The following is a 16,812-nucleotide window of genomic DNA, read 5'->3' as shown; positions in this document are numbered from 1 at the left end:
GAATAAATTATCTACACAGAACAAACAAGCGCAACCGAGGATTATATGAGGCGGACATATGGGGAGGGAAGACGCAACAGGAGAAATTTCTCAGTTTGCCTTGCTCTGTGTGCAAACTGAAAAAAAAACGTGAAACATCCACGTGGCCGATCTATCTCTCCCTTCCTCTTCATTTCTACCCGTCCCTTCCCACTGATGGAAAAAATTCTATCTAGATACCGTAACTTCCAATACCCCTACCCCAAACAGGAACTCGTTTTTCGACGCTTCTCGTTGATTCAACATGTTCCATAGGAGTACGAAGGAAGGGATATCTTCTTTGACCCAAGGCTTTTTTGTTTGGGTATATAAAGCAATAAATCTGATGATGATGTGGTCATTCTGTGTCAAGCAGTGTCGCAGATAACAACTTGTAATTCACCATGCTTCCAGGTAATTTGATTACACATTCTGGCTCTATTGTTTTAACATTTAAGAGTGCAACTTTAATTCTTTATTTAATTGTTAAGTTTGCAATCTGCATTAATTTTTTTCATCGTTCTGTACCAAGAGCTTATGTGAGGTTTTATTACTTTTAAGTTTGCCCGTCTAAAGTCATTTTGATGATGATGGTAGTCATCACCTGTTCGGCTCTACAAAACGAAGCTTCTGAAAGAATGGTCCGTCCAGGATATCCGGGTATGCAGTATGGAAACAACTACTACGGTGGCAGCAACAACAACGGTGTCTATTACAATCAAGGTGCCATCAGCCCATTTCCTCTGTTTCTGGACTCCTCCTGCAGAAGGTAAGACTTACCAAAATGGCAGATGCCTTATTAATACGTTATTATTCGCTTTTCCTTAAACGTCTTCTCAATTGTTAAAGGTACAACTGCGTTTCGAAGCCAGGAATGCGAACTGGTAGCTGCGACATGACTTGCAGTCCAGACAGGACCACCCCACAGTGCCCAGTAATCAACTGCGTCTCAGCTTCGGCCGGTACTTGCGGAAACATGCGGTGCGAAGTCGTCACATATTCACACGTGCTCTATTAGTCTTCAATAGTTCAGTTGCTATTGTTGTGAAGCCTCCAGTCAAAGTCGATAATAAATCTATTATTTCATCTACTCGCCGCAACGTTTATGAAACGAAAACAATTTTGTTTTCCACAACTGTTGAGTGCTTCTCGAAGTTGAAAGTCCGCTTTCTTCTAAGAAACAAGTTTGTTTATTTGTTTAGGCAGAATGCAAACTGTTTTCTTGAGTTTAGTTGTACACTATACTGAGTGTAGTGAAAAGACCAAGTTTGGTATTTTTTAGATTGATCCTTCGGATGAATATGCCTCCAGCAATTTTGACGTAGTTCTTTTTTTAAGCATGGTAACCATAACGATCGATTGTGTCACGGTGCAACAAACAAGCGTGTGTTCGCGTACCCAAAACTAAAAAGCCTCTGCATTAGCGCAGGATTCTGTGTTTCGGTTTCTCGTTCCGTGGAATGCGTTTGATTAGATTTTCCTCGAATCTAATTAATTAGCTTGTTACTTGCGACGCGAATAGTGCCAGGAATGTTAAGAAGTGAAAGATATAAATGAAACAGATGTGTGAGTGTACTGAGCAGTTAATTGTTACTTCGTGCAAGGACTATGTTTTTCTGTGTGTTGTTCAAAGATGTGCCCGGCTTCAAGATGGAATTCTACGCTTCGTTTCTGCGCTGGACATCTTTTATATCACTCTGGTATGTGCCCCCTTCGAATCTTCTTTCACGCTTGTATAAATTCTGTTTCATTAGATAAGTAACTATAGTTCGTTAAGAGATTGAACAAGTATTGTTTATTGACATTTTTTTAAAATGGGAAACAAACTTGAAGCAGGAAGTTTATAGCTAGAGTTGTCTTTAGCCAATTGCGATTATCACAAATGCTGCATCAATTTACTATCGTGATGTTGACTACAGCGTAAATATAACTTCGTAACATGTTTTGTAACATAAGAACTAAGTAGTATTTGATGCCCTATGGAACTTGTTATCTAAACCATTTTGAATTAACATATATAACATCGGGAAAAAACGAATTTAACGATATACGGCTAATTTCGATAAGATCGTGATATACTGTAATAGATTCAGCGTTGCGTTTGTAAACTACTGTACAGATTATTACAAAATCCGTTGATGAATTCAGTGGATATGCCTGATTGGTTTTTGCGTTGGTCCAAATGTCACATTCCTCCGTCCCAAAAACTAGGCACGGAAGTAAAGTATCCTGCAAAGATGAGTAACAAAGAAATTAGAAAAAAACTCAATTGACTCTTTCAAAAAAAAAGAAACGGTAGATTACGGTTCATGGCTTCGCAGAAACGTGTGCGATAAAGCTCAGGAGACACCACGGTTGGCATCTTGCCCTGACCACCCAATATGCCAGACGATTTGACAAAAGTTTCCAGTCGTTTGTCCCAAGTGAAAGTGCGGATGTAATCTACAAAATGTATGGAAAAGACAGTTAAAACCCCGAAGGTAAATTTCCTAACTGTGATAGATACCTATAAGTCCGACGATAAGTTGGTTGTTTTCATCATCGATGCCAACCAAAAGTGAGTAGTCCATCACCAGCTGAGAGGCCAGAAACTGAGTGTCTGCATTAAGAGCTTTGTTGAGTACACTTTGAGAGTAACCACGAACGTAAAGTGGGTTGTCCCAAGTCACTGCAACATCCAGGGACAAAAAAGAATTGCGCATTGAAGCGAGACGTTCAAAAAAGAAAGAACGAAAAGAAGGAGCAATTAAAATACAAACTTTGCACAAAGTTCTCGTCGAGGAGGACGCAATCGTTCATTTCCGCTTCAGAAGCCGACACCAAACGATTTCGCTCTGATCCTTTGAGATCAAACTTTTTGGTGACGTTCCTTTTGTAAAAAAGGTTCTCCATCACAAGGAGATCTTGCTTGCTGGCTGCGTTGGTTTGTGCGTTCTTGAAAACGATGCGGAATGCTCCAACTATTTTACAAAAGGCCGTCGGGCGATTTTCCCTTTGAGCGCGGTGGGTGTAGCTAATGTAGTTGGGTGCCAAATCGACGAACGATTGAATTTCCATTTTCGACATTTGCTTCAAAACAAAGCGATCATCTATTAATCAACAACCATGTCAGATGTGTTAGCAATCAAACTCATATTCATCCACAGTCTCTTATACCTAGCGTTTTGCAAAAGGTGGAGCCGGACTTGCCACCGGATGCTGCCCAAGGTGCGCATCGAGCCAACGAGCGGATAAAGCGGTCTTCTCCAGCTGGAAATACTTTGGAACGTAAAGCACGGAACTGTTCTGCATAGTAAACGCGGCAGTAAAATTTGGTACATGAATCACTAAATTGGATCTCTAAATGCTGATTAGAAGCCAGGGCCCCGGCGGGCGGAGCCTGTGCAATTCCGGAAGTCGAAGATGATCCATAACTTCGACCACTAGAAAAATGGAACGACAAAAAGAGAAGATATAATTGAAATCAATACTTAAGTCTCGCCGTATCAATGGGTAGCACACTGACCCTGGTTCTTCCCGTTCGACATTATCGAACCATCGATCCGGTCCGATTGGCGATGAAGTACGAGTCGGGGAGGATGGAACGGCCTGATCTGCTAGATCTGCTTGCAGTTCGGCCAGTTGTTGTTCATAGTCCACCGAAGCCAAAGCATATGCGATGATGGATGAAGGCTCGTTTTGAAAAACGACAAGCGGAAGAGAGGAGCCGGGCGGCAAAAGATGATGTTCGGTTGACGGAAACGGCATCGTCAATAACGATGGGCCTGGTCCAGTCATCGAAAGAAGCGCTCCTAATGACACTCGAGTTTGCAATGGAGTCACAGGTAAAGCTGTTGTTGATTTAGTTTCACTATTTTCCAAGTGTTCATTGCTGACTTGTGATATGGAACGGCTGCGGTAGTCCATAGGTGTTCCTATTTCCGATTGCTGTTCGACACTGAACTGGAAATCAACGCTGCTTCTAGGACGTAAGAAGGGACTCTTGGTTGGTGAGCTCGACAGTGACGAAGGAGACATGCTGTGCTCACTCATCTTACGACTCATATCGGTAGCTGAGTCGTCGCGTGAAGAATTGGGCGAAATCGTAAAAATGGGAGGTGCCGGTGGAAGCGGTTTGGCCTCAACGGGATCGCTCTCCGAAGCCTGTAAATTTCTATGGAGGGGCTTCGAAGCAGACGACTTGTCTTCTTTTTTCTTGGCCGCAACAACTTCCTGAAGACGGCCGTTCCACGAACACACCGTATCGGCAATAATACGCTTGAGCAAGACTTCGTGATCGGCTATCAGCCATAGAGATTCCTCACCACTGCCGGGCGAAGTAACTTGCTGAAGGTTAGGCGAAGTCAGCATCAATTGTATTTCTTCCACGCGTTTTCGGAAACGGGATCTTTCTTGAATTTGTTGTTCCACCATAGCGACAACCTGGCTTTCCAACTTTGTGCCCGTGCATTCTGCTGTAAGTGCTTTCAGCCATTCCCCTATGGCGGAATAGAGGCCGTGGCCAAACTGGGCAACTAACCGGATCTCTTCGATCAATTGAGGCAGGAGATCAGTTTCAAGTGAAATAGCGATAGCTGGCTGGGCAAGAACGACTTCCTTGAGAACGATTGGAGCGTACTTGAATGAAGCAACAAGATCTCGACAACCAAAGTAATGGAAGTGCTCCGTATGCAAGGGATGCGGACACGCGCAAACTGGAACTGAATTAGGGCTGGTCAGCTGGCGACGGCAGTAAGCATGGCCGTAGAACCGTAATTCCAAATACTTGGCAAAGCTAAAGTGCCATGTCTCTGTTGACATTGTGGAAATAGGAGAAACCTGGCACGCCCGAAAATATTGAAAAACATCATCTAGAAAATTGTGAGTGAAGTAAAATCAAATAAATGTTTAGATTTGGAAATTAAAACTCGCCTGTTTGCATTTTTTGCACCAGGACCACATAAGGATAGAACGATCGTCAACGGCAGAAGCGCCAGAGGCAGCCGCATTGTAATTGACTGAATTGGCCAGCTGTCGAATAATGACCACAATGGATGAAGTGTCGTGGACGAACCGCCGGATGTGAGATGCCATCTTAATACGAATTTCATAAGAAATGATGCCTAATTTTTGGAAATCACAACGAGGTACCGGAGATTGACACGAGGCCGACGGACAGGAATAGTTTTTATGGAAACAGTAACGCTCCAGAAATCCTCCTAAAGTGATGTCGTTTCGGCCATAGAAGTCCATCTCTACCACCCTGGATAATATTTTCAAAACAAACCCCAAGTAAACAAGGAATTTTAATCGCTGTTGCAAACAAAGAGTGTTTGAATTTTGAATTACCAAGGAGCAACGCAATATTGGAGTGCGACGGTCGAAACGGGCTGGCAAAAGCTCGAGAATAATGCGCAAAGTCTTTGAAGATTAAACGGATCCAGGCAATCTTTAAGCCCGGCTCCATCCGCTTGATTGTCCTCTTCGGTGGCAAGATTCTCCCAGTCATCGCTACCGGACATGGAAAGCTTCGACTTGGTCACTTGTTCGGGTAACTTGCAACCGGGGCGAACCCCTCGAGCGCGAAAGTCACTCAGCAAACCAAGGAGTTCAGTTCGTGACATAACAGGTGTGATTCGAGCTCGCAAGAAAGGATGGATTGAATTCCGCTCGGGCGCAGGGTCAGCACAAGCGCTGTCGCCATTCATGACATCATCCGGACCGTAACGGATCTTGCGAGGTGGTGACTCTGATTGTTTGAGTTGTTGCGAAAAGTACAACACCTCAGGTAAATATTTCCTCAAAGGAGCGTTACGTCCGGCTTCTGTTTCAAGATAAGGCAACGGATGGCGGATAAGTGGCGAAATCGAAAGGATGGTATCTTCCATAGCTTTACGGAAGAGCATCGAATTGGTTGCTAGCGTTGAACTTTGGACGCTCAGTGATTGCTGTGGCTGTTGAATAGGTGTTGAACTAAGAGACTGATCACCCTGTCGAATGCGTAAATATTCATGGAGGGGATCATCTAATTCCCGGACAGGTTTTAAATCTGTTGCGTTCGTATCGTCTGGGACCGCCTTTCCCAACGTTACAGGCACCGACGATGTATTGGCATTAGTCTCAGGGCTCATTATCGAATCGCTATCGACAATGACTAGACTGCTACTCTCGAACGTCAAGTTGTCGTCGAGACGTGTACTATTCAAAAGCGGTGCATCTTCCGTATTTGGTACCACTTCGACGCCGTCAAACATTTCTGTTTTACATCCAAGCATTTTCGGAATGGCGAACTCATCGGCCAAAAAGGCGCGTTCCAATCGTCCATTGTAGCACGCGAAAGCCATAAACTTCAACACTTTTTTTACCTTTCGCAATTCGAAATGGCTGGCACCACGGAGCAATACAGTGGCACCCAATCTCGGTTGGCAACCGTCGAAGAACATGAGTGTCTTTGTCGAATTATTTCGATCTAACGTGAGCGTTTCAATGTGGAATAAACGACAGGAACCCAATTTCGGACGACTGAGTTGATGCGCGTCGATGGACGGTACAATGTCTGCTTGACAGCATCTGGAGACCCGGTCCATCACTGAAGACTTGACATTGAGCACCAAAGTGATGCCCAAATTGAACAGAAACTCCTGGGCCAAACCAGACACCACCTTTTCCACCAGCAATACTTCGGGCTTAAATGCAGCAATCTTGGCCACGGCGTTCTTCAAATATTCATTTTCCTGTTTACAATGGTAAGTCCAAAATCATTAGAAATTGATACAGATCATAATCGGTTTCATTGGTTATACCTGCATCATGAGTGGCTCCAATGATATCAGTTTGCTCTCGACACGTTGGTAATCGATGGCAGAGCTTAGCAATAGAATATTGGGATCGTGTGACCACCTGGGCATGGAACGGTTGGCGACATTTTTTGAACAAACAACGCCGTGAATAATCTTCGAATCGGTTTTGGTCCCACCGGGAATCTTCTTGATGTGGATATACTGTCGGATGTCCATCTCGTCGTCGTCATCTCGTACGTCAGGCCGGACGGTGTAAGCAAGACTGTGAACCAAAGGCATCAGGACGTCGGCCCACGAAAAAGAAAGGCCCTGCCAACTGAGTAGTTGCTTCATGAGTCGCTGAATATGTTCGAAGAAGAGAAGTGATTCTTGGGTAATGGGTGGTAATGGAAGAGAGAATGCCTCCGCTTGGGGCATAGTTGGTGAACTCACAGCCGCTGGGTTCGGGCTGTTAAGATCGGTAGAAAGGGACAGTTCTTCACTCTTTTTTGGCGGCAAAACAAGATGTTGCGGCTCATTTTGTCGACCCAAACCATCCATCATGTCTGTATCGGGCGTAACTAAATGCGCTGGGGCAGGATGACGAAACACGGATGATTGTTCTCCTTCATTGACCTGGACGTGACATTTTCGATCTTCTTGCATACCAATTTGTCGTACCCAAAGCGGTTCTTGCGTATCTTCTGGTTCAACGACTTCAGTAACCTCACTTTGGTTTGCGGAGGCGTGGGAATCATTTATCGAAGATGTTATATCGCTGCTTTTCGGTCGGTAGAGAGAATAGCCATCAGCAAAAATCTGATCCGTAGAGGATAGGCATTCCAGGAAGCCTGCGTCAACGAGAGCCTGCCCAATGGCTGTCGCTTGAATTCGCGAGCTAGCCTTATCCTGAACCAACAGCCAGTCGACTACTTCGCTGCCTGCACAACAGTTTGTGATGCTTCGTAATTTATAGCGATGATTTTGCAACAAAATTCCACGTTGAGGATGGACGATTTCCTCGTGAAGCGTCTGCCAATCGATGTAGTTAAAAAATACTAGAACAATTGTTGTATTTTAACAGAAACGCCATACTACCTTGAGTTGAGTGGAATCGTGAAGAAGAACTTTTCTCTCGGCTAAAGACAACAGAGGTTGGTTTGACGATGTTCCAGCAGCGAAGCGTTCTTCCTGAAAACTGAGAGAAATTTTGCGTTTTAAAACCGTTTTGCGATTCTTCAGTTCACCACCACTATCAGAGCCTTCGGTATTTCTCGTGGCGCTATTTGGTTGCAAAAGGGCTAGCTTTTTCTGGAGATCTTCTTGGATTTTGGATAGATCGGTCGAGCCATCAGTGGACGGGTCGATCGATTTCAGACAGGACAGAACAATATGACAGCAATAGGTACAAGCTCTTAGATCTCCAGAATAGCCCATCAGCTTGCCCGGAACCTGCTGATGGCAACATCTAGAACAGAATATCTGCCCACAGATTCTGCAGTGATGACGTCTTCTAAGAGCTGTAAACTTGTAGCTACATTCGTAGCATTCCTTGCTGACAGAATCTGGCATCCAATATTGTTTGAATTCTGCTTCACTATACATTCCTTTCTGAGCCAACAAATTGGATACTCTAGAAGTATTCAATTATTATTATTACAGCATTAGAACATGAAGGTGCTAAATATACTACCTTGTAAGCACACTGACTAGTGTCCTTCCTTCACAGTACTGTATTGGAAAGCCCCCTTCTCCTACATAGGTGGGATTAGAGGAAACTGTGGACTCTCCCGACTGAGAGATATCGTCACGACTAGAAGAACGAGATGGGGGACAAGGAGCTTCACTGACAGCTACTTCTTTTATGGCAGTGGGTGGATTTTTGTTGTTAATTCCAAACCAGCGAGCAAATGTTGACCGGATACCGACGGATTGTTGTGATTCCGGAGGGGCAAGAGGTGCAAATTCCGTCAATTTTGTCGGTGATTCTAAGCTTTTTGCCATGGTTATACCACTTGAGTTAAGAACGTGTGGTATGTATCCGGCCAGGTACCTTCCCCTTCTTTGCGAGGTAACACGAAGTAGCTGTATCCTCAATGTTGACAAATTACACAACTAGCAGACGACACAGAAAAAAGAAACGTTGGTAGGCGGAGAACTGTCAAAATACGGTTGTGACTCGACTCTCAATTGTTTTGCTTATTAAATTCTTGTAGAAATTGTCTTTTGTTTTTAAGTAACATCCAGGAAGTGGTTTCTACCGATTAAGACTGGTTTCATTTCTGAACTCCGGTGAACCCTATCCATTTGTAAGGGGATGTCAGAGAATGGAGAACCGCAGCCTGAAGTATGACGTCTAGCTATATTTTTATGGGCAAAAAAAAGGCCTCTTTATAGAAAATGAGTACTTACATTAGCTTATCCCAGGTATTTGCTGCATCAGAAGAGCAGACAGTTGTATTTGAAAATTTTTCATTGGAGGAAACAGCATCTTCATTAGATCTTGAAGTTCAGAATGAGGTGGATTATTAAGTAGAATTTTAAACAAAACCAACTAGTATATTCAGTATACTTGTTCCATTTCATTCAATAGAACTGGCAATTAAATAGCTTAGATTCATCGGTCGCAAACTCAAGTGATAGTGAAGAAAAGCTATCTATCTCAAATTCTAAACTATCATCATTACCTCCTACACCATGTAAGCAAATTGAACATGGCATCATCCTTAAGCAGCTTGTATTGAAAGGCATTTCATCACAGCTAATGACTGCTCAGGTAACCCCAAATTAATAACCACAAATTTGGCTAATTACAACACATAAATTTTAAACCTGTTTTTCAGGCCAAATTGAAATCCAAAGAAGCAACATGTTTAACAGTGTCAACCTGGATTGGTATTGGTACAAGAAATGGCCTAGTGCTAGTCTTTGATGTTACACAGAATTTAAAATGGTTTTTAGACACATTAGATGTACTTGGAACCAAGCACTCAAGGTATGTTTTTGCTTACACTTATTCTTTTTTGGAACCATGCTATTGTAGATATTGAAATGATGTGTAGTGAGTCTCCTGATGGATGGGGTAATGCTATTTCAGCAATGGCTTTTAACTGTGATCACAGCAGGCTACTGGTTGGTAATGCTTGTGGTCACATACTTGAGTATGACATGAAAGACGGGAAGCTAGTGAGAACTTTAAACGACGTCCATCCACCTGAATCAGCTATTCTTCACCTACAGGTATTGATTCCCCCCCTCTAATTTCTAGCAATCTAGCATGACAATAATACTCTTTTGTTGAAAGTTTACAGATCTACCCACTCTTGCTCTCCTGTGTGACAGCGGAGGAAATGTTTTTGAGCTCGGTTTTAAGAGAACATTGGGAGTCAGGGGCGTTGATACTCGATGCCTCTTTTCGGGAAGTCGAGGCGAGGTATGCGCTATAGAACCGTTAAGAAGTGTCGGTCAGGATTTGGGTGCCGTTTTTGATTTTCTTCCCAAATGGGAATCGGTAGTTATCGTTGCAATGGCCACACTTTCGAAAGTGAGTAAAATTTACCTCCTCAACCTAGACGTTCTATGATTAAATAATTTTAAAAACTTTGCAGATTTTAATTGTGCAAATCCGGCCTAGTACGAAAGTTATCTACAGCCAATTGTTAGGCGGTGATGGGCTAAGCCCTCCTTGCCTAGGGTGGCATTTTGTGGCTGTCCATAGCCAGCAAAGAGGAAGGAGTATCGAACCCGTTTTGGCTTATGCTCGGCATTCTGAGCTTCATTTTGTCCAATTAAGTATTGATGAAGAACGTAATCGTGTCCGCTACCATCCTCTTCTTCGTTTCCAACTTGACTTTAATCTTCGGGGGTTACAGTGGCTGGATCCTCGTATGCTCGCTTTACTAGATTCGGAGCAGCGGGTATAAATATTTTTCGCTTACCCAGTAGAAAAGGTAATCAAAGATGATTTTCATGAAGGTACATGTTGTGGACATCAAAACACAAGAATCCATCGATGTCGTCGACGTATCAGGTGTTAACTTAGTCAAATCAACCCCCTTCTTTCGGGGCCTAGCTACTGGTGGCAATGTTAGCGAAGCTCTGGTAAAATCTGAAATTTATCTGAAGGGGTCACACATATTTAAAAAAAAATTTTTGTTACATAGGCGCTCGTGGGAACAGATGCCTGTTACAATTCAATGGCTAGTTGCGCCGGGCAGTTACTATTGCTTTGCTCAACCAGTTTGCGTTCCATTGGCCTAAGGCATTGGGATGAAAGATTGGATTTACTTCTTTCACAGTCACGACCGGAAGAGGCCATTCATTTAGGTTTGCGCATGTTGAACGGCAAAGCCAAAGCTATGCACGGATTGAAGGGTACACCGAACCAGCGCAAGAGACAAGTGAAAGATAAAGTAAGACGATCTTAAATGACAAGGCATTACATTTAGATTAACCATACTTATGTGAAGGAGATTGATATCCTAAATGACTACGTTGAACGGGTTTTAGTTCCACTTGTAATGCAAGAACCTACTATGGTTAACAGTGGTCGAAACATGAAGTCAGTCATTGAATTATGCATCGATGTTTGCATTAAACTACAACAAGAGTAAGTGAATATGCCCTTCTTCGATTAATTGTAGCAAGATCTTGATAATTTATTTTAACGCAGGGCTTTGCTGTTTGACCAAATATATCCAAGAATTGCTAATTCTGAAGCAGCCCGGGAAAACTTCCTACAACTACTAGAGCCCCATTTTCTCAATGACCGTTTACCATCAATTCCTCCCTCTATTATGCAGCAATTTGTGGCTCTTTATGAAGATAATGGCTGGCTTGACACTCTGGAGAGCTGCATCACCCACGTTGACGTTTCCTGCTTGGATCTTCATCAAATATTGACACTGTCACATAACCAGGGCCTATTTCTTGCCTATCTTTATGTGCACACAAGGGCACTTAATGACTACGTCAGCCCTCTAGAAGATCTATTGAAACAATTGCAAGGAGCTGTAAAACTAGGTAAGCATTACAACAAAATTTTGTTTTTGTTGTTTTTAAAACTAACTTTTGCATACTTTGTGTTGAGGTCCACCTTACTCTGAACAAGATCTCAAGTTGGGCCACGTGATATTAGTTTATATTTCGTGTTGCTTAGCCGGTCGAACTTATCCTGTGGGAGAAATCGATCAGGACTCTTGTGTTAAGGTCAAACACCAGGTCTTGACTAGTCTAACATGCCTACACAGCAAACGAGCTTCTGAGGATGAACCTCCATATCCTTACTTGCGCGCCTTACTGGAGTTCAATACACAAGAACTACTTAATGCGCTTTCGCTAGCGTTTGAAGAGTCGGAATTTGTGGGTGAGATGGGAGCAAGACGACAGCAACGAGTCATTGATATCCTGGTCGAAATCATGATTAACTCTTCTCAGTTTTCGGTAAAACTCTTTCCTTCTTAAATGTCCTTGAGAATGTTAATAACCTTTTGTGTACCTTCTAGCCAGACCAGATTTGCTCTTTATTCACATTTATAGCCCGTCAAATAAGTCGATCTCCTCGAGCTGATTCTATTCATTTAGATCGAAGTCTGTTTCAGCAACTTGTAGATTTAGTATGTTCGCTGTCCGCCAAAGAGACTCATCAAGTACAGAGCAGATTTGAAGAGAGGCAACAAGCTCTGCTTCAATTACTTCAAATTAAAGGCCAACCATCTTTGGGCACAGAAGATGAAGAGCAACTACTTAAACAAGCAGAGTCTGCTAAATTGTAATTACTATTTCAAAAGTCAGATGAATCGATACTTTGTATTAAACTGTTTTAATTTCTTTTTTTAGCTATCGCGTTTGTGAGCACATCTACGAGCAGCGCCAAGATTGGGAAAAGGTTTTCGAGTGCTATGTTAAGGATACTTCTCGCCATGGGGACATTCTGCACTTCCTTAGTAATGTTTTCTCTGAATCTTCCGTCGTTTCTGATGTTTGCAAAATTGAGCAAGCCGTTCTGAAACATATCCAACTACTAGTCAAGCTAAATGCAACTTCGTTAGCTGTCTTCTTGGCTGTTAACAAGCCAACATTAATTGACGAGGCAGTTACTGCTCTAATACCTTTTCCTCGAGAGAGATATCGTTTTCTTGAAGCTATCCTCGATTTGGCGTAAGTAATCCTGTTCAGTTGGGTCGTTTTGCTCATCGAGAAAACGTTGAAATGATTTTGCTTCGTTTACAATAGGACACAAGATGATGTGGCAACTAGTACGGCTGTTCTCATCGACGATGATGATTATTGTATAGAACAATACGCGGTACTCATGGCTGAACTTGAGCCCCAGCGCCTTGCTAGCTACGTCCAACAAGTCGATGTCGTACATTTGTCACATTTATTGGATATTTGCCGCAAATTTTCCATCCTCGAAGCGGAGGCGGCAATATTAGAGCGTCAAGGTGAAATAACGGCTGCTTACGATTTGTTGTTGGGTCGACTGCAATGCTGCATCCAACAGCTGTTTGTTCAACCAGAGAGTTGGCAGGACTTTGAGGCTGCCGCACAATCGGTAATTGATTTCTGCCAGCGACAGGCAAGCTCTTTAACAGAACAAGAACGCGAAAAAATTTGGCTGACGCTCCTGGATGAATTGCTTCTTCCTCAACGAAGTTTGAAAGAAAATCCAGATACTTCTACTATTATAATTTCAGGTTTTTAATAGTTTCTATTTATAACTTCGTAACTATTCATTACCATTTCTCGTATAAGGTCTAAGAGAAGTTACCCAAAAAGTTGTGACGAGCATCCAAGGTCAAATAAGCTTAACTAAAGTGTTACCTCGTTTGATTGAGGATCCGGAAACCACTGGTGGCACGCTAGGCGATCTTCGGCAACTTATCATGGGTAGCATGCAAACGGAATCTTTTATGCTGTGACATATCATTTAGTTATTTTTCTTTCTTTATTAGGTCTTTTGGATAACTACACATACGAAACTACGCTTTTAAAGATTAGCACTCGCCTTCTTCAAGGTGATGTTCATAGTTTACTATCTCAGCGCTGCCGGCAGTCACGGAAAGGTGTTGCGCTGCGTGCTTCTCGTTGCGGCAGCTGCAATCGTCCACTGCAGAATGGCCGAAATTCGTCGATTACTGCATTCCAATGTCGTCACGCGTTCCATAGCAGTTGCTTACAAGAAGAAATTAAAGATTGTATCGTCTGCCAGCCGATACCAACCAGTCCACCTCCAGAGTCAGACGATTCCACTGCCCTAAATCCAGTACTTATGAGTATTTGTTAATTTGGTAAAGCGAAACAAAAGTTTACTGACTGTATGATTTTTCTAGGAACAGTTGCCAGTGTCACAGTTGACGTCCATTCAGCTTGATTCAGTCGCTAAGGCTAGAAAAGGATTATCCTCCGCATACCCATTGACACGCTTATTCGAGTGATACCGAAATATTTATCTAGTATGAAAGTTTTCTGATAAAATGATTCAAATTATTGACCCATTATTGCTAAATACGAACTGATCACGTGATCTAGTTGCATATTTTACCTTTTCTTAAATAGCCATGTCACCATTTCCATAACCTAGCCGAATGGTTGTCTTGGTTTGCACAAGCAAAAGGGGGTAAGCACTTTAAATTCAGAAGCGAGAAGTCCAGTATTCCAGATGTCCGTTGGAAATCAGAATGTGATGAGAACGCGAACGTTAATGAGTTCTCTTAGAGTTTGGCCAACGCAATTGCAATGTATTCTAACTGGATCCAGTCCATCGTAGAAAATGTAAAAAGCTTTTTACTTTGGGAATCATCGGAAGGCTCTATATTTCAGGCAATTACAAGAACTGCATCCTAGTAGCATATAAATGACCGTCAGACCAATAATAGGTACGATACATTTTTCTATATTGAGAAAGCCGTGATTAAAAACGCATTTTATAGTAGATGGTAGAAGGAACACATTTTCGCCCATACATCTCAATTTCTCACTCAGCGGTGTTACAGATTATGCAACAATATTCTCAATCGTAGTTCACACTTTCCTCCTAAGGGTTGGTCAGCATAACGGCTGCCCCTACCTCCCATTAGGGGCATTTCTTTCTCATATTGGCTCCGTTGGGATGCAAAGGGTTACACCGTAGGCATGAAAGATTGTAATCCTTCTTCAAGGTTTGATTTTTCGAGGTTATGGCCTTGTCACAGACAAATATTTTAAACGACGGAGCGCAGCATCGACACAGTACCAAGGCAGCGAGCAACAAGGAAACACTCAGGATAACTCCCAAGAATTGGAAGATCTACAATATGAAGTTATTGGTTGTCTCATTGGTGGCTTTTGTGATGATTGGTAAGTGACCCAAGCCTACTTCAAGTTCTCTTTCTAAGTGCATTGAATCACCTGGTATAACAATGTAGATCGGGTAAATTCCCAAACTCTTGGTGCCCTCGCCGGTGCCTCCATTGAAGATATACTAGTACCACAAAAGGATACCATCCCGAATCGAATTGTTTCTTTTATCGCTAATCAAATTTTTTCCTCGGATGTCGCTCCACAGTTAAATGACGTCCGATTTTTCCTGTGGACCAGGTCAGAGTCAGAGTTAACTTTTTTCTTTTATGCATGTTTTTTAAAGATGTTGCTTTCTCTGTTCTAGGTTAAATCCCATTTATGGCATACAGCTTCTGACTAATCGAACAGATGTATTAAATCGGTCAACTTTCAACCGTTTCAAACCAGTTAAAGTCCTTATCCATGGATTTGGTGGAAATGGAACTGACGACCGCTTTATCTCGAAAGCCCGCGCCGGTAATCATTTAACATTTTCGATACACAGTAAATTAAAGTCTCCTAAATTAATTTTGTTTTTATCATTAGCCTACTTGCTACTGGCTGACTTTAACGTCATTACAGTTGACTGGAGTTCGCTTGCCGAATATCCAAATTATGCCCGCGCCGCTGTAAGCACTACACCGGTTGGCGTCTACGTTGCTAATTTCTTGGACTTTCTGATATCCCAGGGCACCCAGCCGTCAGCATTTCATGTAAACTAGCAAACATGTTCATAATTTGAAAAATGCGGTTTACATAAGATTCTGTTTAGGTGATCGGCTACAGTTTGGGAGCTCATGTTGCTGGTAGTGCCGGAAACGCTCTTCGTCTGGGTCGTCTTCCGCGAATCACTGGACTTGAACCAGCTTCTGGTGGTTATGAACGAATTGAAAAATTAAGAAGTTTGAGCTCCAGTGACGCCACGTTTGTTGACGTAATCCATACCAACGCAAACATTCTCGGTCTGGGTACTACGAGCTCAATCGGCCACGCAGATTTTTATCCTAATGGTGGCAGATGGCAATATGGCTGTCTCTGGAACACGGAATACGATTCATTAAGTAATAGTTTTGTAGAGTTATTTCCTGGACAGTTTGTATAATTCTTTCTTCAGTTCATTGCAGTCACGGACGGTCGACACACTATTTCATCGAGTCAATCTTGGCTGGACCCGGAAAGTTCTTATCGTCCAGATGTTCAAGTTATTTTAAATTCAAGCTCGGTATTTGCGGCGATTGTGAGAAACCGACTGATGATGGGAATTGCATATCTATGGGCGAATACGCAACCCCGATGTAATTAAATTTTATATTCCAATAACTCAAATTTTATACTACAAAATTGGCAGATCGCAATTTAATTACTATTATTTTTATTTTATAGAGCTTCTGGTACTTACTTTTTGTACACTAACCCCACTGCTCCGTACTCACTGTGATAGCGCTTAAAGGGGACGAATGCAAGCTTGTTCGAGTATGTAAAACCAACTACCTAAGACTCCCGAAGTTTGTAACTGAAGAAAGTTACAAAGTTGTAGACAAAAAATTGTAAATTCGTATAAATTACAAATGTGATGAAATTTGTTGTTTTGGGTCACGTGTAAAGTGCTAACACTGAATATAATTTGTAATTTTAGGATTTTCGTATTATTATTTTCCGAATTTTACGTCCTTATTAGCTTGTCGCCCTTTTCCGAGTATAACTCTTGTAGTCG

The 16,812-nt window shown here is 42.4% G+C and overlaps 4 protein-coding genes across 4 annotated transcripts; 3 read left to right on the top strand and 1 right to left on the bottom strand.

Moving 5' to 3' along the window:
* The first annotated feature begins 371 nt into the window (after nt 1–371).
* On the top strand, nt 372–1,108 carry LOC130696350 (uncharacterized). Its single transcript, XM_057519433.2, has 3 exons — nt 372–432; nt 580–787; nt 868–1,108. Exons 1-3 carry the CDS (start codon nt 423–425, stop codon nt 1,034–1,036), a joined length of 387 nt encoding a protein of 128 aa, XP_057375416.1. The 5' UTR covers nt 372–422; the 3' UTR covers nt 1,037–1,108.
* A 742-nt stretch (nt 1,109–1,850) lies between these two features.
* LOC130695894 (1-phosphatidylinositol 3-phosphate 5-kinase-like) lies at nt 1,851–8,912 on the bottom strand. The gene is made up of 12 exons (XM_057518969.2): nt 8,470–8,912; nt 7,875–8,409; nt 6,801–7,808; nt 5,347–6,731; nt 5,149–5,260; nt 4,930–5,091; nt 3,524–4,836; nt 3,175–3,440; nt 2,778–3,107; nt 2,525–2,686; nt 2,323–2,460; nt 1,851–2,247 (listed from the first exon to the last, which is right to left on the bottom strand). Exons 1-12 carry the CDS (start codon nt 8,778–8,780, stop codon nt 2,204–2,206), a joined length of 5,766 nt encoding a protein of 1,921 aa, XP_057374952.1. The 5' UTR covers nt 8,781–8,912; the 3' UTR covers nt 1,851–2,203.
* A 17-nt stretch (nt 8,913–8,929) lies between these two features.
* LOC130693881 (vacuolar protein sorting-associated protein 8 homolog) lies at nt 8,930–14,308 on the top strand. Its single transcript, XM_057517098.2, has 18 exons — nt 8,930–9,123; nt 9,204–9,296; nt 9,370–9,552; nt 9,620–9,771; nt 9,839–10,016; nt 10,081–10,320; nt 10,385–10,693; nt 10,752–10,877; nt 10,940–11,188; nt 11,246–11,385; nt 11,449–11,798; nt 11,866–12,218; nt 12,281–12,546; nt 12,615–12,935; nt 13,011–13,474; nt 13,533–13,667; nt 13,733–14,043; nt 14,111–14,308. The coding sequence occupies exons 1-18, from the start codon at nt 9,094–9,096 to the stop codon at nt 14,213–14,215; spliced, it is 4,005 nt and encodes a 1,334-aa protein (XP_057373081.1). The 5' UTR covers nt 8,930–9,093; the 3' UTR covers nt 14,216–14,308.
* A 164-nt stretch (nt 14,309–14,472) lies between these two features.
* On the top strand, nt 14,473–16,777 carry LOC130694166 (inactive pancreatic lipase-related protein 1-like). The gene is made up of 8 exons (XM_057517311.2): nt 14,473–14,656; nt 14,714–15,116; nt 15,185–15,356; nt 15,424–15,575; nt 15,645–15,811; nt 15,871–16,159; nt 16,213–16,393; nt 16,482–16,777. The coding sequence occupies exons 2-8, from the start codon at nt 14,957–14,959 to the stop codon at nt 16,534–16,536; spliced, it is 1,176 nt and encodes a 391-aa protein (XP_057373294.1). The 5' UTR covers nt 14,473–14,656; nt 14,714–14,956; the 3' UTR covers nt 16,537–16,777.
* The last annotated feature ends 35 nt before the right edge of the window (nt 16,778–16,812 follow it).

Source organism: Daphnia carinata, chromosome 1, assembly GCF_022539665.2.
Source record: "Daphnia carinata strain CSIRO-1 chromosome 1, CSIRO_AGI_Dcar_HiC_V3, whole genome shotgun sequence".
NCBI lineage: Eukaryota > Metazoa > Arthropoda > Branchiopoda > Diplostraca > Daphniidae > Daphnia > Daphnia carinata.
This window is presented reverse-complemented; position numbering and strand designations above follow the sequence as displayed.